This window comes from Epinephelus moara, chromosome 24, assembly GCF_006386435.1.
Source record: "Epinephelus moara isolate mb chromosome 24, YSFRI_EMoa_1.0, whole genome shotgun sequence".
Lineage (NCBI taxonomy): Eukaryota > Metazoa > Chordata > Actinopteri > Perciformes > Serranidae > Epinephelus > Epinephelus moara.
Window position 1 is genome coordinate 25211775 of NC_065529.1, and position 21760 is coordinate 25233534.

General features: G+C 39.3%; 2 protein-coding genes across 2 annotated transcripts; both read left to right on the plus strand.

The window, feature by feature from the left end:
• Positions 1 to 3268: 3268 nt before the first annotated feature.
• LOC126385716 (ras-related protein rab7-like) lies at positions 3269 to 15791 on the plus strand. Its single transcript, XM_050037595.1, has 6 exons — positions 3269 to 3634; positions 9694 to 9756; positions 11086 to 11212; positions 11375 to 11593; positions 14087 to 14215; positions 14376 to 15791. The coding sequence occupies exons 2-6, from the start codon at positions 9704 to 9706 to the stop codon at positions 14469 to 14471; spliced, it is 624 nt and encodes a 207-aa protein (XP_049893552.1). The 5' UTR covers positions 3269 to 3634; positions 9694 to 9703; the 3' UTR covers positions 14472 to 15791.
• A 1862-nt stretch (positions 15792 to 17653) lies between these two features.
• On the plus strand, positions 17654 to 21711 carry arpc4 (actin related protein 2/3 complex, subunit 4). Its single transcript, XM_050037438.1, has 6 exons — positions 17654 to 17775; positions 19425 to 19543; positions 19659 to 19770; positions 19895 to 19990; positions 20776 to 20946; positions 21171 to 21711. Exons 1-6 carry the CDS (start codon positions 17773 to 17775, stop codon positions 21174 to 21176), a joined length of 507 nt encoding a protein of 168 aa, XP_049893395.1. The 5' UTR covers positions 17654 to 17772; the 3' UTR covers positions 21177 to 21711.
• The last annotated feature ends 49 nt before the right edge of the window (positions 21712 to 21760 follow it).

Consider the following 21760-nt stretch of genomic DNA (forward strand, 5'->3'; position numbering starts at 1 on the left):
GTACAGTGACTACAAAGAGATGCAAAACCACCACAAAGTCTGTGTCTTGCTCTTGTGTAGGAGAGGTGGTGGGGCCTTTTGCATATCTGTGAGGAGCCCATCATCTCATAATCCGCGCATGACAGTAGAAAGTTTAAGTTCTGCAACCTCAAAGCTAGATGCTACTAAATCCTACACATTGAACCTTTAAAGATTCTGTTAGATTAATGATAAATGTAACACTAGGAGTTTGTGAACAATAGGATATCTATAGATGCTACAGTTCTGTATTTAAGAAACAAATTCGTTTTTTATTTTGTATTTATTCACTGATGGAAAAAACTGCAAATGAGCCAGTCACCTGTAGTCTATAGGTAGATGTTAAAGATTGCCTAAAAATAGAAGAAAAAAAACATGTCTTATAAAGTAAATACGTATATGCGACATCTTAAATATAAAAATAGTACAGCACACATTCACTCATAAATAATGCCACAATGAGACCATTGTAAAAACTATATGTGACTGTTGTGAGCTAATCCAGATCATTTAATGTGAAAAAATAGAAATGTATTAAGGGTAAGCATTTTGTTATTGCGACTCAAATTAACTTTGTTTATGTGTAGCTGAGAAAATAGATATTTGCAATTTAATGCATGTAGTGATTGAATGTTGTTATTGACAGACATGCAGCTGTTTGTGACTCAAATATTTCAGATGTTATGAATACGGTTCTGCTGCTAAAACTATTGTGTGTGTCTCTCACTAACCAGAGATTATATTTCTTAAAGAACTTGAAGCATGTCTTTGGTACTTAGTTGGGAGTTTACAGTAACAATTTGCTTAAAGTGACACTTCTGAAATCTTTTTTAATATCATTATAATGTATCCTAATTATATATTTTTATATTAATATCACACAGCCCTTATAAATATAAAGTTCAAAATCAGTTTGAAAGTTTTTTGTAATGTGTTATGGTATCGTACATTTTTTGTCACATTTTGAAGGGGAAAATATTAATGTGTTTTAATTAGACATGAACTTTCTGTCATATCTGTCAGAAATATATTTTTACATGACACACGCACACACACACACACACACACACACACACACACACATATACACAGACACACACTCACAAAAACATATTTTCTCTCCTGGACTAACAGTCCACAGACAGGCCGTAAAGGCTGACCTACATCCCAATCTTTACATGTTTCTGAAACACTGTGTTTTTGTATTTAGGGCATAGACAGTCTTTCATGTATCACCGAACCAGCTCACTCACCTGTCTTTGACCGTAACACTTTCACAGCACAATGTCAGTACCACAGTGTGCTACAGCACTCTATAGAGGTTTAAAACTTGAATGTGGGCTAGTGTTTGGGACCACCAGTTCACCTGGTGCATTGATTCAAAGTGAGTTGACACCGTCCTCTAGTGGTGGATCATCACAGTTCTCCACTTTGTCATTGATTCACTGCAATTAACCACACTGAACCATCACGTCTCTTACATGTTATCTTGATCATGTAAAGATGAAAAAACATCACTGATGGGGGGAGGTGTTAAAGTAAGAGGGCAGGTGATCTAGTATGCACACACACACTTCGGGTGATGAGAATCATGTGATATGGTCAAACGCCCCAGAAAGGCTACTAAATGGACTTTGAAACTGTTTTCTAGGTTGAGAGTGGACCTTTGCTTTCAAAGGGGCACACCATTGATTTTAAGTTCAGTTTTGTGGTCATGTCTCCATGTGACAAAGTCTCAGACAATAACCCTGTTGATGTTGTCAGGTTGTCTTAGCTTGGGCTTGAGGCATCAACATTTTAATAGCAAAACTGTTTCAAACTGAGGGTTGTGGGATTTGATAAAAGTGCACAGCCAGGAGGCAGTTGCACTGTGGGAATTATGGGTACTAGTGTTTTTGGAGTTTGACCCATAAAGACTTAGCACTTGGATATGTCAGTCTTTCTTGCTTGAAATTTTAAATAGGGTCGCAATGGTATGATATTTTCATGGTATATTAACCATCTCATAAAATATCATGGTTTCACTGTATTACAGAATTGATATTATCATCAATCCTAATGATGCTTAAAGAAATGAAAATGCAAGGGTTGTTTTTGATTGAAGAAATGTTTTATTACTATAATTCAGTCAGGAAAACTTTAGTCAAAGAAAACTTTATTTCCATTTGCAGTATTACATTTGGCGGTATGGCTCTGTTCTGGGGCCTCTGCATTTCCTAGGCCAATGCAGCGAGCCTCTTCCACTGAAGGCAGAGAGAGCACACCTCTCTGCCCTTCCACATGCAAACCAGGAAAGCCTGAGGCGGAGAGAGCAAACCTCCCTGCCCTTCCATGTGCCTACATAGAAAGCCTGATGCAGGGAGAGCAGCAGCAAAGACCCCCCAGGAGCAGAACAGAGCAGCATCAATGACAAACAGCAATGACACTGATAAGTCAGACACAGCATGAAAAGTAGGAGCTGGGCTGGAAGCGGGTTGCAAAGCGGCTTGCAGAGGAAGCTGCAACAGAGGGCAGGCCAAATCAGTTTAAATAGGCGCCCTGAATGAGATTTGCATAGAAAGGAATCATGTGATCTATCAGCTGACTCCCTTCCATCAATCAGCTGCTCCATCAGTTGATTGGGCTGTTTGAGACCAGCTAATGTAGCTAGGATGGGAGCTGAGCTTGACATCCTGTCCTGCCTGAACTAAGGGTATGTTCAGTTTGAAATTTGAAACCATTTTGTCAATGAAAGTATGTGTAAAAACTCTCCCTTTTGAAAATAATCAAAATTAGAGGGGATATTCTAGGTCCAGTTGCATTTTTTCCCCGATATCGTAGCTGAGCAAATGTACATGATATACCTTGAACCTGTATATGACTTCAACCCTAATTTAACATATTTTTTATGTTGAATCTGCCTTTTGTGTGTCCCCCAACTTTATGGGATGGGAATACTAAACTGCTGAAATACTGCTTTTACACCCACATGTGGAGGGACCTTATTAAACTGAACCTCTATGGGCCTACCAATCATATGATGTAACATGATATGATGTTGCACTGATGACAAACAGCTGAAACTGCAGCTGAATCTGAACATATAACCATATAGTCATTATATTACATATATATTGATTGTTCTATCTTCCAAAAAACAAACTGATTATTTCTGCAGAAGCCACGCAGAACTTTTACTGTGACATAGAGAAATAATTCACAGGTGGGCGGAGACTATCAGCGGGCTGCGTGTGACGTTTCACGCAGACGTTGTTTTGGAGGAGGAAGTGAAAGGGGAAGAGAGAAGCTGGGGGTAGCAGATAGTTAGCTCGCTGGCAGGCAAGCATCTAAGAAAAGTGCCAAATTTACACACCACTTGTCGATAATCTGCCTCGTCAATCTACGCCGCGGTTTTTGTTAGCGTCCACGCAAAGGGCAACACATTTTTCTAACAATTTGAAACGAGGTACTGCCAAATTAACGCTAGCTAACGAGTTCGGTGCCAGCGAGCTAGCTAGCTAACGTAACGCCTAGTTAGCCACTAACGCTAACTGCCCTGAACAATAACAGCTAGTTAGCTCGCGGACAGCTCGGTTCAAGTCAAGAAGTCGCCGCTCCGGTGTGCTACAAGTTGAAAGTAAGTACAAGAGACGACGACAGACTGTTAATACGTATAATGTTTGCTCAGTCATCATTTCGTGTCAGTGTCCTATTAACGCCAACGCTACAACAGCTAATGGTGGTGCAATGTTTTTCGAGAAGCTGGTTGACAAAAACAAGGCCGGCCTGTGGCTCCTCTGGGTCGGATCCAACAAGGAAGCAGAACCGGGGAGACGAGGTCGGTCGAACAAGGCTTTGTCAAAAAACAGAGAAGCCCCCTTTGTCAAATAATGACAGAGTGATTTAGCTACTTTAATTTTTACTTGTCCATGCATATTGAGGTGGAGGGGGTGCGGGCTACACTCAGCTTTTCACCTCAAACCCACCACTCTCTGCTGCTGATTGATTAGTCTTCTGTCACTGTGGATTTTGACAGAAAACATTTTGATGGTGGCAAGGATCGAGTTCATGTATGTCTTCTGTCAACAGGCTGTATGAGAAAAATACCCTGTTGTCTCTGCCGTGGTGTTGCCAGGCAGACTATGTTTGTCTGTGTTAAGTTGTTTTTGTTTCAGTTGTGACTCACAGGTCACGCAGGTACTCGTCTCTCAGTTTATTTGTTTGATCATAAGTGTGTGTTTTAATGATCTGACAGAGCTACAACGCCCATCACTTGTGCCAAAAGCTTGCCAAGATTAAATGTAACCTGAAATCCACTTCCATCCATTTTTTTTCTTGTTGAAGTTAAAATGTTGTCCAGCTTTCTTCATTAACTTCATCTAGATTGGTTGTCAAGATCATACTTACTGAGTATGGACACTGAGACATTTTTCTGCTGTTGGCAACCAGCAACCATACTGGAGTTTTACCCTGAAACACCTGCCTGGCAGTTAGGATCAGCTCTGATATGAGATTCGTTTAATTTTCTTGAATATAATACAACCTATGTTCATGCTGAATCATCATGGCTAAAATGCTTTACCCTTTTTTCATGGTTAACAGTGTAGCATACTCAGCTGTGTCTCTTTTTACCTTCACCTTGCACAATGTACCTCCCAGTTTGTTCCGCTGTACTGAAGTACATACCGTCAGTGTTTATTGTTGAACGTCTATATATATGTCTGAAGGCTTATGTGGAAATGTTTTTACATTTGATACAATCCTGAATTGCAGCAATGAAAGATTAAAATTGAGTTACTGTGTAATTGTAGGGAAACACCTTGTTTGTAAGCATTGTTATATAGGAATTTGTTACTGCATGTGATATTTTGTACTCCTTTAATACAGTAGTATAGTGCTTTAATTGCTTAACATGTGTATGTTGTTTTCCGTTCTGTCAATATGCTCGATTTTGACCGCACTGACGTGACTCCTTTTGTTAACCCTGGGTCACTGAACCATCTGTTAATCACATTTTGTGTACTAACCAAGATGCACATTACGTAGCTAACCTGGAATCATGAAGATGGTGTAACTTTCTGACGTGTACAGATGGGTTTGAGCGTTGAGAAACATCTGAAGCCATCCAAAGTTATATTTAGTTTGTTTGTGTCTGTGGGTGTACGGGCATAATCCATATCAGAGGTGATCTGTGAATTCCAGCTGCTTGTGCCAGTAATTTACTGGCAGAAGGGGGAAGTCGGTTGTGATTTCTTACTTGAGTGCTACACATGACAGTTTTGAGCACACATTTCTCAATATGAAGCTATGAACAGTTGGCTAGCTAGTGCATTGATGGGTAGTTGTCAGTTTTTTTTTGTCTTACAGATGTTTGCCCAGTCATCCTTTTTGATTCTTAAATAATGTAAACAGATGGAACACTGTCCATGAACAATGGATGGATAAAACATCAAAAGAAAAACAATGTGGCTTTTGAAAAATAATTAACATTATCAGTATTACACTCACAGATTTCACAAATTAATTGATAGACAATTTGGTGGTGGCAAACTAAAGGTGAAACTTTCTGTGCTGCAATGATAATTTATGTATTTGGGTCATTTTTAGGGACCAGAGAGAGCAGCTATGCATCAAACTCATAATGGTAGAGTCAGGAAATTAAATACTAGACATGGAGCCAATAGATCAAATTTACTTTTTCCTAGTAGAGAAAAAAAAACACATTTAAATACCAGGACTCTCTCTAATACTGCTCTAAACTATATGATCTTTTGAATATTTTAATGCAAAATCATGCAAGAAAAAGGTTTACACAGTTATTTTAGCTAATGCAAACAGCATGAAAAAATGCCCATGACACATTGGCTACTTAAAACCAGCAGCATTTTTAAAGACAATTTACTGGTGCAGTAAATGCTATGCTTTTACAGTGCCATACTATCATGTGTTTTCACAGACAGGTAAATACTGTAAAAATTAACTTCACATTTTTTAATTAAGATTAATTCAGTTTGTCACAAAATGCTCTGATACTAGTATCAGTGAAACCTGGCAGTTGATGCTGGTGTATTAGCGTATTTCAAGAGTCTTGAGACAGAGGGACTCAGACTGTTTGTAGTGATAAACATCTACCTGATGTCTTACTTCGTTGGCACTCAGGAATCAGTGTCTAACGCTCAGCTGTCTGTCAAAGGTGAAAGACCGGAGTTGAGTTTCTTTTGTAATCATGTGACTGTGGTCTGAGTACATCTAGACTTCAGGGATGTACTGTTGTTCATGCTTCTGTCAGCTAATCGGTCACTAGCATATAGTGCTTCACATGTTGTGCTTCACAGTACGGCAGTCACTGGAGTGCTGTCCTTGTTCAAGTCAGAAAGAATGCAAGTGTACTCTCCAGCTCCTGAGGGGAACTGAAGAGTTTGTATCTTATAGGCTCAGTTTAAGAATTTGGATTCATTTTAATAGCTCGTGATTCAGTGTTAGTTGAATCAAATTTGTTTGTTTTTTCCCCTCTGTTATTTTTAAATAAGTATGGCTTATGTTCTATAATTGGCATGCATCAAAAACCTGTTTGAGTTGGTGGATTCCTTGGCATGTGTAAAATGTCATTGTGCTTTGTGCTCAACCTATGTTTACTTAAGTGAAGAGCTGATGGGAAGTGGTCATGTTTTCTGCTAACTGTTGTCTAATATGTCATCATGCTTCACTGATCAAAAGCGATGACAGTAATCACTTGTATTCCCCCAAATCAGAGACAGAATACTTTTCGTAAAGACAATTTTGTTTTCAAATCACAAGTGTCAGTGAAAGGTAAAGGGATACTTTACTCATTTTCAACCAGCTTTGTATCATAACTGTGGGTAGTATGTGTAAAAGAACCTCCACTTAACTAATGCATAGATACCACCCCTTCCACTGGATGATGCGTTTTTGCACATGATCTTATACCGACATGCAATTGAACTGTAAAACTTTGCTGATCGAGTATAAATCAAGATTATTTTACTGCACTGCTTATTTCTCACCTAAAATGCTTCCATAATGATATTTTAGTGCCCTGTTTGGCTGTAATTGCGAGAGTTTGTGAGCAGGAAGTAGGTGCCATACTGTTTGCTGCATACTGAAAACAGAAGCTGAACAAACAGAGATCAGACAGTAAAAGTAAGCTACGCTGATCAAATACGAACCAAGATTCTGTTTCTGACTTGCATATTTCTCACCTCAAATATTTTCAGAAACATACTTTAGCTTATGTTCAGCAGAAGTACAAGATTATTTGTTGCCAGCTGGCTGCCATTGTGTCAAACGGACGAGCTTGCATAATGCCACTCACCAGCAGGAGCATCTAGTAATGTGATGTGGCGCAGTGCAGTTTGATAGTTGTGTTTTCTACCTCTTGAGCAAAAGCGAATGCCACAGACCTTTTTCTCTGTGTTCTCAGGTCATGTAGCACCTGTTTCAAAAATATTTGTGTCTTATTATTACTGCACAGACAGGCCTTATTTCCAGCAGATACTCTTGAGATACTCTTCAGTGAGTGTTATGAGGAAATGTATTACATCTCACAGGAACTGATTTATTTAAACCTTGTATCATAGGCAGTGTTTCCACCAGGCAGCTGCTACTGCTGCCGTTCTCACTGAGAGTGAGCTCAACTACAGTAAATTTTTTCTTCTCGTCAATAACAGTGTGCTGGACTGTTTACGTGGCACAGATAAGACATAAGTATGAAAAAAGATAAAGCAGCTTCTTGTGAAATCAAGGTTTGTTTAAGCCTATTTGAGTAAGGATTAAGACTTAAATGCTGCCATTTTTTGATTATTTTAGAGCCCCACAGTTCATCTCATGATACGAGTTTCCTCCATTATAAGTGAAAGTGAAATCTGTGAAGGTAGGGGAATACTGTGGACAGTTAGAAGGCAGAATTAATAACAGTAGGAGGGAGTAAAGATGAGCCTCTGTCATACTTAAGTAACTCAAACACCAGTGATCAGGATCGACTGTATGATGCATGTCATTGTTCCTTTCTGGCATTTCTACAATTACACACTTAACTTCCTCAGTTTTGTGGAACCATGGTTGAATGAATCATCTCCCAGATGCAATTTAGATTTTTTGTGGAGTGAGGTAATTTTCCATGACGCCTAAAAGAAATATTGTACTGAAAAACTTTATTTATCGTTATTTTTGTACATAGCCATGGCAGTAGGAAGTAAGCACAGGCTAAAAGCAAGTATTATAAAAACCCTCAGCTGATAAAAGATTGAATATAGGATACTGTACAGAGAGAATATTTTTGCCATGGTGGCCCGTCAAGACCAAACCTTATCAGTGAAAACATCATCTAGACAAAAGATGGGGACAATAGATAATTTGCTCTCGCTCTGTCATTTATTGTGCAATATCTCAGATCTTACTTTCTTAACTTTAAAGAGACATGGAGGAAATGATGCACTTCACTGTCCACCATTGCATTTGAATGTTCAGACTTACAGTTCTTGCTGAAAGCAACATCATATGCTGTATCTCTGACTGACAAACTGAAATCACACAGACAACAAGATTATTGTTGTTTTGTTGGGAACACCTGGGGCCGTATTCACAAACCGTTTGAGAATGCTCTCAAGTTAGCTTAAAAATTTCTAGCATGGAGTCCTAGTTTTGGAGTGATTTAGGAAACTTCTCAGAGCAACTCTGAGCAAGGAAGGGACAGAAACTTTCACTTTAATGAGGAGGTATGGTTGACTCTGTTGCTAGGTATGACACAGTCTATTAACAGATGTGATTGGTTGTTCTTTTGCGAGCCTGCAAGGTGTGGACACCCATTGGAAATGAAATGAACTGCGTCACAATATGAGACTGAAAGTGTTGTCGTTGTTTGTGGAAGGTTGTGACAGACCCAAGTCAGCACTGCTGCACTCTTGCATTTCCCCAGTTGCCAAATATCTGAGTGTTGTGATCACTTTATTTCTAGAGCTGTTGTGTTGGGTGGGACTTAGATGGCCTACAAACATTATCCCTGCATGATCTAATCTGAAGAATTTTATTTACTCCCTGTCATTCTGCGTTTGGAGATTCTACTTCTTTGTCTTTCTCTTAGAAGTCCACCTACCTACTCTCAACAGTTTTTACCTTAGGAGCTCTCTTAAGGGCTAAGATGCTTTGTGAATAACTTTTCTTTACCAGGACCTCGTCTTAACCGTAAGGGGAAACTCTTAGAAAACATTATTATAACATTTTCTTAGAATTTCGTCACTAGTGACGTAGTGACGTAGTGATGTAGTGATGTAGTGATGTTGATATTTGCAAAAAAATCTAGATGTGTCACTCCGTTTGTGTAATACGTAGAAGGAGCGAATCCTCTAGGAGGTGACTTCCTGTGGCGTGTGAGGGAGAAAGAGAAAGAATGATGTGTTCCTCGTGATTTACCCAGCAGCCAGCTTAGAGAGCACATGACTGGAATGAACGGTATTCAAACCTGATTGGTCCAGGGCCATGAAACTCTACACACAAATTTATAGAGCAATGTTTTCCAAAGGTCCTGACTGCACAGAAACAGATTAACCTTTGTATTGTTTGTATTGTCCCTGAACAATAGAAACTGGTGATTGGGCTGTGACTTGAAATGAAGAGGTTAGGAAGGCACTGTCGAGTGCTCCCTGTATGCTGAACTTTATGCTGTTTGTCTCTCTGCAGCTGTGGAAAAATGACATCCAGGAAGAAAGTTCTCTTGAAAGTCATCATCCTGGGAGATTCTGGGTGAGTCACATTACAAGATTTTTCTCTCCTTCATTTCAAAACCAGCATGGAAATGATCAGTTAAGTCTTTTCTAAAAATAGTTTGGTGGGAAACAACCTTAATACCAAGGTATTATTTTTGTCCGATTACTGAAGAACGGCTTGTATCAGTGTTACTTCCTTGCTGGCAGGAGTTATTACTCGGCCATAAGCTGTCTCCAGGCAGAACAGTCCTGCTGTTCCTCAACCATGCTTCTTAACTGCAGACCTAATAAAACTTAATCACACTGACTTTCATGCTGAGTACTGCACAGGAGTGTCTGTGAACAGTAATTATGTAACAAGCTCTTGATGTTTCACAGCCTGTCTTAAAGTAAGTTTAAGTTTGATAAATATTGTGATAATAGATACAAGCAAATCCACTCCTCTACCTCTACTGTTGATGTCACAATATTTTGTCTGTGATTTTGGTACCAGATTTTAAACTATGGCGATTTATAAACTGTTTTTCACAATAATGGGCTCCATTTTAAGGCATTTCAAGTGTGTTGTGTTGGGATAAAATCCAGATATGATTACCTACACAAATATGTTTCCGTTAGCCATATCATACATCTGTTTATATGCACATCGGGGTCGACGCTTCTCTGGCTCAGTGTATGGTCATAATGCACTTGAAGGTGTTTTTTGTAACTGCAAAAATTGTAAGAAATTTGATTTAGCAGTTTAGTTCCCAGCAAAAAGAAGTATAACTAGTCAGTTAACAGTTATCCATAACTAACACAAACTTATTGGTGAATTGCATAAGTTGACTATTAGTGAGACAAATATTTTGCTTGTCTTCACGGGCAATTCTCTCTCACCCACACAGATCACCCAGTGTTTGCACTGATTCGGGATCAGAGTGAATTTGCTGGAGCTTTTTTCTCTCTGTCACTTTATAGATGACAGAAGTAGTGATGATTGATCTCATTTGTAATTTATTATCTCATTCATGTAATTCATTGTCATTGCCATTATCACATGTGTAGAGACAATATGGGTGGTTACATTATGACAGACCGCTAACTAAAGTAGTTACACCTGGGAGGTATCTCGAGGAATCAAATTTCAATCTGTCTGTAATGCGTCTTGGTTGCATTTCCATTTGTGTGTAATGAGATGACTCTCCGATCCGCCCCAAGATGCATGAAGTGGTACAAAGTGTAAATGGGATCTTGACTACATTCATATACCCGTCTCTAAATGAATCTATTTACTGTGTAATTCATGCAAGCTGTCAGCAGACCTGTACCACCTTTTATTTTTTCAGTCTCTGTTATCCTGCTGTCTGTTGTCTTCTACTCTCAGTGTTGGAAAGACCTCCCTAATGAACCAGTATGTGAACAAGAAGTTTAGTAACCAGTACAAAGCTACAATAGGAGCAGACTTCCTGACCAAGGAGGTGATGGTGGACGACCGGCTCGTTACAATGCAGGTATAGTACAAGGTTGCGTCTTTGAGAATGAAATGGTTGTCACTAGATACACAAAATGGCATGAGTGTTATTCATTTTCCCCATATATGCTAATATTTGTAGCTCGTCTGCTCTGTAATCGTGTCCATACACTAACCTTTTTGTCTCCTTGTGGTCGTCTAGATCTGGGACACAGCTGGACAGGAGAGGTTCCAGTCTTTGGGTGTTGCGTTCTACCGCGGTGCCGACTGCTGCGTGCTGGTGTTTGATGTGACCGCCCCCAACACCTTCAAGACACTCGACAGCTGGCGGGATGAGTTCCTGATCCAAGCCAGCCCTCGAGATCCTGAGAACTTCCCGTTTGTGGTGCTAGGCAACAAGATTGACTTGGAGAACAGACAGGTTGGTATGGGTGAATAATGCCTCCACACCATGACCTCATTTTAAATCATTACCCATGCTGCATTCAAATGTCAGATCACTCAAACACTTCACTACTTAACTACATTAATGGGTTTTGGGCTGTGAGTGCTGTTGAAGTGCTTTTGAGCACACAGCTGCAGTGTGCTGCTTTCGCTCACTGTGTACAGACGGAGCGAACACTGAACCCTCAGAGATTTAAATTAACGTCACTGTCTTAATGAAAATGCTCAAACTGCTGTATGAGGAGTGGAAGAGCAATTTACCTGGGCAACGGATTTTCTCCAAGTAAAGTTTGAGGCTTGTAGTTATGCAGGTTAATAAGGGTCAGTGTTTGTTACTCACTGTAGTATGACCCACAAATAGCATATTATTGGTGTTGGATTAGATCAGATGCAAACAAAGCAACATCATACTATCCAGGGTTCAACTTTAAGGATTGCGCGATTGCCTGGGGCAAATTAAAATTCACATCAGGTTAGTAAATCTACCAAGTCACTCGCCCATAAGGGGTAAAAGAAAACTTAAACACACTGTTTTCTGCAGAACTCATGATGGAAGTAGCTAAGGAGTGAGACATCTCTCTTCCTTCTCAGCTCTGTTGATAGTTGTACATGCGCAGGACCAATCAGGCACTCATGAGAAAATGGTGGCAGGTAAAGACAAAATTTATGAACTGAAGTGCAAGCGAGCATTCAAAAAAATAAACAAACAGGAAATAAAAAGGGTGGCATTGTAGAATGTGGGCGAAACTCCAATTATGTATTGTGTGGTTTGCTGCAAGTGGTTTTATAAAGGTACGTCAAAAGTAAAAATTTACTTGGGCAAGTAAATTTCGGACCCACTTCATCAACCAGTAAATGAAAAAAACAATATCAACTTTGTACCCTAGATCCATACAGCAAAAAACGTGGCTTACTGCAAGGTACATTTTGAATTTGTTTTTGACCATCTTTTTTAGACTATTGTCATTCCAGTTTTAATTATCAAAGTGTTAAAACGTTCACGCAAAGTGTGCAGGACAAGATCAAAGGGCTAGAATCCCAATAGCACCCGTGTGCATCACATTCTTTTTGGGCGGGGAGATATTTTGCTTTTATGTTATCTTTTATAACAGCAGGGATACAGACAGGAAATGTGGATTTGTTCTATATCGTAGCCACTCGGCCACTCGATGCCCTTGTGCATGACAGTCTTGAGAGTCCATAAGGATGGACATTGGAACTTTATAGTATAGATGAAAATACCGCCATCTTTCCGCACTATGGTGACCTTATATGGCGTATGATAGATCTATTCAAATACACATTTAATTGGGCTGGATTTTAAAACGAGAAAATGTCAGACATTTTCAGCTTTTAGTATTGACAAATTTAAACAAATGTAAATTGTTAAAAGTAGCAATGCTTATATCACCTTTGAAATAAAAACAAATATTTTTGTCAAATATCTGACCGAGGAACGTCATATAATGCAGAAACAGAATAAAAAAGAGCTATCACTGCACAGAAGCATAACAAGTGGCATTAACAGCAACTAATAACACACTCTCTCTGTCTACTAGTGTCTCCTTCTCTCCCTTTCCCTTCTCTGTACCCACACACGCACATACCTCCCCTCCTGACGTCTTCCTCTGTGGTCAAGTGTTTAGGAAAATACAGGACAAAGCTTTATACAGTCTATGGCAGCAACAGTCAAGTTTACAACAGCAAAGTCACCATGTAAACTCAATAATAGTGAAAACAAATCTAACATGTCAATGAAATAATATTACTCCAGACATCACAATACTGAATGAAAAAAGTAATGTTATGTAAGCACAAAGAACACAGACATCAGTATCAGTCATTCATCCTGCTTTCTGTTGACCCTCTACCGAGGAGACTCACTGTCTGCAGGTTCTACATGCTGAATGTACTCATAAAGTTGCCTATTGGCTTTTTACTGGTGAAGGTTTTACTGCACTTAGGTACAGTAACAACCGTAATTTTTGTCAACTAGAGTAATCATAAAGTTACATCACCTTCATTTGCACCGCGACCTCTACTGTTCTCTGACCTCACTCCGCGTCGTGTTCGTGTGTGTCTGAGTGTGTGTGCTGTGTGGAACAGGCTGCAGCATGATGCTACATGAAACCAAAACTCAAAAGCAATAATAGAAGAACAGATAACGTCAGAGATCATTAACACTACGGTCTTGATTAATTTTTCCCAGCACTGGGTCTCAGTACTCATCCCTAGCCGGGCTACTCGGAGGTTACTTCTGGGCTGAATGTGGCCCGTGGGCTGCCAGTTGAATAGAGCTAGCGTATGGTTTTCTTAATCTGTTTTACTCAAAAAAGAATGACGTGAAACAACATTTAATGTAAACATTCTGACTTAATTAAAATGATTTTCTGTTGAAGACAACCATGAACTCATCCTTGTGCATTCCAGCTCACCATATTGATGAATCTCTTCCTCTTTATTCACACAGGTAGCCACCAAAAGGGCTCAGGCTTGGTGTCAGAGTAAGAACAACATACCCTACTTTGAGACCAGCGCCAAAGAAGCCATAAATGTAGAACAGGCATTCCAGACAATTGCACGTAACGCCCTCAAACAAGTGAGTTACAGCTGCTTGAAATGAAAAATGAAAGACCGTTAAGATGAGTGCTTTGTTATTTGCATATCTCAGTGCATGAATAACTCAAAACCCAGTCTATTACTTTGTCAGTCTGATTTTCTCTTACGCTGATTATGTTCTCTCATTTGCTGCGTTTCAGGAGACAGAGGTGGAGTTGTATAATGAATTCCCGGAGCCCATAAAACTGGATAGGAATGACAGAGCTAAACCTTCAGCAGAAAGCTGCAGCTGCTAAGGGACAACTTGGACCATCTCCTCTCTTGGCTTTCTGAAACACCCTGTCACCGGTTACATCACCTGCACCTTGCTCCCAGGGAAAAGACTTCCCTACTGGTCTTCCTCCTTCACGCCACTGTTCATTCCATCGACACAACCCCTCACGCAGTACGCTGCACATGGATGTACCCCCCACACACTTAGAACACAAATTAATACACTAGCGTTCACTCGCTGATAAATCCAGTGCCCAAAGATCACACAAGAGAAGAATGACACCCCCCCCTTTGACCTCACTGCCCCCCCGACTCGATAGTGAGTGACCTCCTGTCCTGCCCACCCACTCTTCTGACTGTGGCCCCTGACTCTCACACTGAGGGGGCATGTTCAAAGAGTGCAGTTGGGAACACTAGATGGACTGGCTGAAGCTCTGTAATGTGAGATGATGTTGGCTAATGTCAGCATCCCAAGTATCTAATTCTCTCTTTCTGTTTTCTCTTTGCTTTCTATTGCCTAGCTGTCAAGAAATAATCAAGTTGAACTTTATATATATATATTATATTATATATGTATATTTTAATTGGCTTATGGTATTTCTCGAGCCAATGTGAAACACATGCTTGTTTTTTTGCACTTTCTTTTTATGTTTTTGCCTTTAAATATTATAGCGGGATGACTGATTTTGGGCAACGTCTGCTACCACACGCCTTTTGGTAAACTTCAAATTATACCTCCTCACTCGTTTTCCATGTCAAATATAATCCCTGAGAATTTGTGGAACACTTTGGTGATTGTACTGCCTTTTCCCTACAAGGTCGTGTGTTAGTGGGTTTATAACGGCCTCACACTGCAGAAGAAATGTTCCTTAGTAGACTTTAAGTAAAAGCTGATAACGCAGTCACAGTGTAAAACATGGATTAATTCCTTGATATATTAATATTTGCCTTTTATGTAACATTACTTGTACTGCTACTATTACTGCTGTATGTGTTATGTCCTTCATCAGACATCTTTCAACGCTTATGGAATTACAATACGTGTCACCAACACAGCATACACCTGTCTTCTGTCATGTCTTTGTTATTGCTGTTCTCTCTATCTGCTTGTAGCTCAGGTTGGCTAAGTACTTAATATTTTTAATGGATTGTGCATTACGGTGTATAGATGGTAAAGGTTTATGGATTGAACTGAAATGGATGTTCTCTCTTTCCATTTAAAGAAAAGATCCAACTTTTTGCCCTGGTATTACTCCTTCTCCTTATAGAAAAAAAATCACTGCGATGCCAATGATGTTGTCAAAGAAAATTGGGACGTCAAATAATAAAAAATCTTGAATATATCAATGGTCTAACAATGTCTCATTTCTTTTTAACTTTCTACCTAATTTCTTACAGTTTTTTTTAGTACAACCAATTTCATTTCTGTGTTTTCAAGCTTGACTTGAAACATAAAATGGGCCTCTCTCAGAGCAGACATTTTGACTTGTCATAGGAAAATCAAAGGCGTTACCAACAACACTTAACAATGGATCTTCTCTAGTCAAGTGTTGAAATAAGTTGTGACTGAGCCAACATGCATCTTACCTGAACCAGAAATCAGAAAAGCTGAATGGAATTCAGCCGTCATTAATTTTATCATATACACCTGTGCTTTTCCCACTGTGACAAGTCAAAAACTTCTTCTGTGACAGTTTATTTGTGTGATGCTATGCTTGGATGAACTGCAGTGTTTAAACACACAGGTGTTTCACCAGCTTTAGCAGGTTCCACTCAGGACTGTGAGGGTGTGCATGCAAGGTGCCTGACTGACAACCTCCTGACTCTCCTATTATGCTGCGTTCAGTGGAGCTCATGTTTACGACATGGGAAGTTGTGAAAACGAACTTGTGAACTTGGAGCTCTCAGAAAATTTCCACTTGCCAGATCATGAATACCACATTGAGGGTGTTCATTTACACTTTTCTCATGATCACGGTAAACACGACCCCATTTGAACACAGCATTAGTGTAGCTGCACCTTCACCTGTAAAAGTTTTTGTGATTGTTTTGAATTATATGGAAGTGGATGACTTTGGCAAACTCAATTTAAATCAGTGGTTCTCAAACTCTTTCTGTCACCCCCCCACCCCCGAATTTTTTTTTTTATCAATCATTGACAATAATTGGGAAGCAACTAACAAAACGGGATCCATGTTGATTTTTAGTCAAATAAAGGCCAGTGTGATAGTATCGGCAAGCTTCATTTATTTTCACTACATAAATCATATTCATTCAGCTCAGTTTGACTCCATATTTTTACCCTGGTCATCCATGCCCCACCTGTAGTGACTCTATGCTCCCCCTTAGGCTGGGCGCGCCACAATTTGAGAATGACTGGTTCAACTTAACTCCTTGTTTGCCCATATAATTATCACTCAGTGGTTTACTGAGTAGTAATATAATATTTCCCTTACAGCCACAGCATAGATCCACCTAACTTTAATGTCAACATAGGTCAAATTCGCTAGACTAATTGCAAATGTGTAAGTTTGCATGGCCTTGAAGAATCTAAAAGGACTTTATACACAGTCAGGTTTGTTATTGTGGCTGTAAAAAAATCTAAATTCCCTTTTCTTTTCTTTTTTCTTTTCTTTTTTTTTTTTTTAATTTATTAATCTGCAGGTAAGATATCAAGTCTTTTCAATATCAGAGGCATCCTTAAAAAGCAAAGTGTATGAGTGTGATCATAGCATATCCTCCGAGATTGCCAAAAAAAGACTTGTGTCCCCAATGGTGTAGCCACAGCCCTGCACAGAGCCATGTACATTTCTGTGTGCTCCCAGAATCAAACAGAGGTTGCATTTGTGGGATGTTAATAATTGACAAAAGTCATTTTAGCACACTGAGCCCAGATATTACACCATCTCATCATTACTCAGTTATCGATTTAATAAGAATTAGACTGTTGGCAAGGCTAACACAGAAACTCAAACTGAAATGTAGAACAACCTGTTAAATATTTGATTATAGTAATAAGCAGGCAGACTGGTGTAACATGTTTTCTCTAGTGAGCTTGTTATTCTGTGGTGAGGGAAAAATATTATTGTCTGACTTAATTTAATTATATTAATACTGACATACGCAATTTAAAGACCATTTTGATTCATGACATTTACTGCTAAATGGAAATTTTGTAACCCCGGTGTGTGTTTTATTTTTAATCTTGCAAACAGAGCTCAAAACCAGAGCGATAGCGGTTGAGCTGACTTCCGGTATGTTCACGGAAAAGCCCTGTCAAGTGTAACTACTTCCGCCTTTAGCCGCCTCTCATCACACAGAGCAATGGTAAGAGAAATTACACATATGTGCTGATAACCTGACGCAGTTTAACAATTGCAGATGTCAGATATAATCGATATTAGGTCGATACAGCTCCTCGACTTACAGAGCATCCATGTAGGACGGCGCAGCTCGGTTTACATCAAGTCTCATCAGGACTAGCTAAGGAGGCAGTTAGCTAGCAGGCTAACGTTAGCTAAAAGAGCTAAAAGAGAAAACATCCCAGATACTGGCATAGAAACCTGCTTCGTCGTGGTGCATTTCCATGGTGATAGAATGTGACTGTTGGTTTAAGTTACGGAGTGTGTTGCCAGGTAACGTAGACGAGTGAACTAACGTTACAATGATAAACACATCTGTGAGCTAGCTGACTGTGTAACCAGCTCATGGTGAAAATACATCAGTGTGATACACCTGGTGATGTTTGACCGTCTCCAGCCGCTTTGTTCCTCAGTTTAAAAATATTTTAATTAAATTATCATTTGCTTAAATGGGTGAACACTTTGAAAACTGTTTCCTGTCAGTCTCAACACCAGCTAGTGGAGTAGCTCAGTCTTTAGCAGGTAACAGCTGTTCAGATGATGTGATGCAGCTGCATTTTCAACATGCTTATATTGGTTACCACTTTTTGAAACTGCACCTGCATTTCACAGCAGCATGTGGGTTATGTTCTCAAACAAAGATATGTAAGTGCAGCATTTTATTGTTGATAAATAATGAAGTTGAGACAGTGTTTCTTATACTTAAGTGTTTGGCATCTCTGTTGTAATTTCATGCCACATGCTGGCCAACATGTAACAATAACAGTAGCCTATATCTAATTAGTATTGTTGGCTGATAATATCGACTGTTGATTTCCCAGTCGTGCTCTGTTCTGGAGCTTTTAGAAAAATATCCCCGAGCAGTACATGTCCTCCTTCAGCACAGTGTTGTGTCAGTGTCAACACTGTGTCTTAAGTTGAAGGACACTGTTCAGTTTTGCAGTAATAGTATCAGTGTGTACTTTGGCGTGGTGTCCTGATGTTTTGGCTCTGAGGAAACAATATTGTGTTGGTGGGGTTTTTTTTTTCAGAGAGAAAAAAGAGAAAAATAGAAGTAGTTCAATGTGTATCTAATGTGATGTGATTAAGTGCAGTGGTGGACAGAGTACCACATAGGTTATAGTTAAAAATGTAAAAGTAAATTGTAGGTTATTTCTATCAATGTCTGTAACATTTACTGTTCTTTAACATCATAATTTTGCATAAGTCTTGGTGTAAAGGTAGACTTTATTTAGGTCTTAAGATAATGTCCACACTTGAACATGTTTTCTCTTAGTTTTTCTGAATTTCGCCCAGGGCAATATTTTTGATGGAACTTTATTTCTTTAGAAAATGCACAGATATATTCAGTCTGTATTAAATGATTTTAAGACATTTGTATTTGGCAGAATTTTAGTGATGTTTTTAGGTGGCATTAATGTGACATGAATAATGTATGAACCAGAGGCCCAGTCTAGGTCGAGACTTAAGGCAGTCAGTGCTCTTATTCTGTACACTGTTATCAGATAAAGTGAGACCAGGGAGAAATGTGTCTCAGGTGCGCCTGCCCGTAGTTTCAGGCATTGTTCTTTAGGAATGATTCTCATCTACTCTCTTCTTGCCTCTCTCCCTCAGACGGCAACCTTGCGCCCATACCTCAATGCGGTGCGTGCTACCCTGCAGGCCGCCCTCTGCCTGGAGAATTTCTCCTCGCAAGTGGTGGAAAGACACAACAAACCAGAGGTGGAAGTACGGTGAGTCTGTCGCTTAGATTGTTAGATTTAAATTTGACCGGTGTGTATAATCTGAGTGCCACCTCTTAGTTCCTGTGGAGAGAAAATGAACTGTGTGTATTTCTCCCACTTACAGGAGCAGTAAAGAGCTGCTCCTCCAGCCTGTGATCATCAGCCGTAACGAAAAGGAGAAAGTCCTGATTGAGGGCTCCATCAACTCTGTCAGAGTCAGCATCGCTGTCAAGCAGGTCAGTCGGTCAGGCTGCTGTCTGGGTTTCCAGTTGCTTAACTAAGCAATTAGTGATACATTTTGTTGATGTGAATATCAGAACTGTGTCTGTAACCCTGACCATAAATATTCTGCTGCTGCAGGCAGATGAGATTGAGAAGATTCTGTGCCATAAATTCATGCGCTTCATGATGATGAGAGCGGAGAACTTCTTCATCCTGAGGAGGAAACCAGTCGAGGTAAGTGGGCGTTGAAAGTAGGTCAGTCACAGTTACAGGATTCCCACACACACTCAAACAGTTAGAAAAATGCTTAAAATAGACGGATAGGCAACGAGTTGTCCTCTAAAAGGTAATGTGGAACAAAAATGAAAATGATTTTGTTATGTGAACTGTTGCAAACATTCTAAAACAGTGGTTGGGTTGCGGCCCAAAAGTGGGTTGCAAGTGACTCGCCAACATGTCAAGTTTGTAAAAAACACACATTATTTTGAAGTACAGTGAATTTCCGCAACAGAGATTTTATTTTGAAGTGCCTTTTGCTCTTGTAGACTTAATGAATAATGGACAGCTACTTAACACATACAGCAAACTAGTTTGACAACATGGTCAAAGCAAGTATGACGCTGAATATATAAAACTGTGTGTGGACCTTGAACTAATGACTGAGGAGAAATCTGGACCTCGTGGCTGAACCACTGTTCTAAAACATGACAAATTAGTCTACTTAATGTAGTCGTGGACGAGGTAAAGGTATGCAGGAGTTAGGTTTTGTCATGCCCTTAATGGCCTTGAATAGTTGGAGCTCTTGAATGCACCTTAAATGTCCCAGTCCGTAGAGACAGCAGTAACTTAACAGTGTTGTTCTTTTTTTAAACATCAAATGACGGTTGCCATTTTAAGCCACAAATGTTTTCCACGAATACAATTCGTTGGGCTCAGTAGGAACCTTGATCTCACATTAGTGTCAGTTATTTATATTTAAAGATAAAAACACTCTCTTGTCATCCGTCTTTGTTTCCCAGGGCTATGACATCAGTTTTCTCATCACCAACTTCCACACGGAGCAGATGTACAAACACAAACTGGTGGACTTTGTCATTCATTTCATGGAGGAAATCGACAAGGAGATCAGTGAAATGAAGCTGTCCGTCAATGCCAGGGCTCGTATCGTCGCCGAGGAGTTCCTCAAAAATGTATGTTGTAGTTTTTCTGCATCACGCGTTTGACAAGTGGGTTTAGTTTTTGTATTATTTTAACATTAGCTCGTCTATGAGATTTCTGTGGTAGGTCTTTGATTCAGTCAAGTTTTACGCTGTTTTTAAAGATTAAAGTTATATTATTAATAGGGATTAAGTAATATAATTCATTTTTGTCTTTTTAGAGTTACTGTGGCTTACATATTCTTTTTCTTTTGCAGTTCTGAGAAAGAAAGAGAAAACCCAGGAAGACATTCCTTTTGCAATCTTGGCCGTCACTGTGGAGCTTTCACATCACAGAGCAGAGAGGAGACAAACTCTTATCAGCCAAGAGAAGTCGAGAAACATAAGACGTGCAGGCCAGTGCGGTTTTGCCCTTTAACCTTAAAATTCCCCTTTGCTCAGAAATATTGATTTTTGTACATAATGAATATTCACACTTTCACTACTTTCTGCCTGTAGAACATTAGACGTCAGGGCAGGTCCTTAAAAAAGGTATATATGATCAATATTTATGAGCACAGGGTAATATGGATTTTTAAAATAATTTAAATGTTCTTTTGTTTTTGTTTTTTTTAAATATATATATTATATGCACATTTAATTTAGCTTTGTTTTGTTATGACAGACCTTAAACCACAAGGGCAATCAACAATTGGTGCACATTTCTTGTAGTAGTCCACAGAATGAACCCTATTGTATGTGCAAATAAGTAAAATAAATATACTTGCTTAAAGATAAATAAAAACATTATTCTTTGTATTTCAGTGATTTATTTTTTATATTTGTTGTGGTGTTTTGAAACACAACC

Coding starts and splice junctions, on each gene's coding strand:
- LOC126385716 (XM_050037595.1), top strand. CDS start 9,704: ATGACATCCAGGAAGAAAGTTCTCTTGAAAGTCATCATCCTGGGAGAT. Junction 11,213..11,374: donor ACCGGCTCGTTACAATGCAG/GTATAGTACAAG, acceptor GTGGTCGTCTAG/ATCTGGGACACAGCTGGACA. Junction 14,216..14,375: donor CACGTAACGCCCTCAAACAA/GTGAGTTACAGC, acceptor GCTGCGTTTCAG/GAGACAGAGGTGGAGTTGTA.
- arpc4 (XM_050037438.1), top strand. Junction 19,544..19,658: donor AAACCAGAGGTGGAAGTACG/GTGAGTCTGTCG, acceptor TCCCACTTACAG/GAGCAGTAAAGAGCTGCTCC. Junction 19,991..20,775: donor TGAGGAGGAAACCAGTCGAG/GTAAGTGGGCGT, acceptor TTTGTTTCCCAG/GGCTATGACATCAGTTTTCT.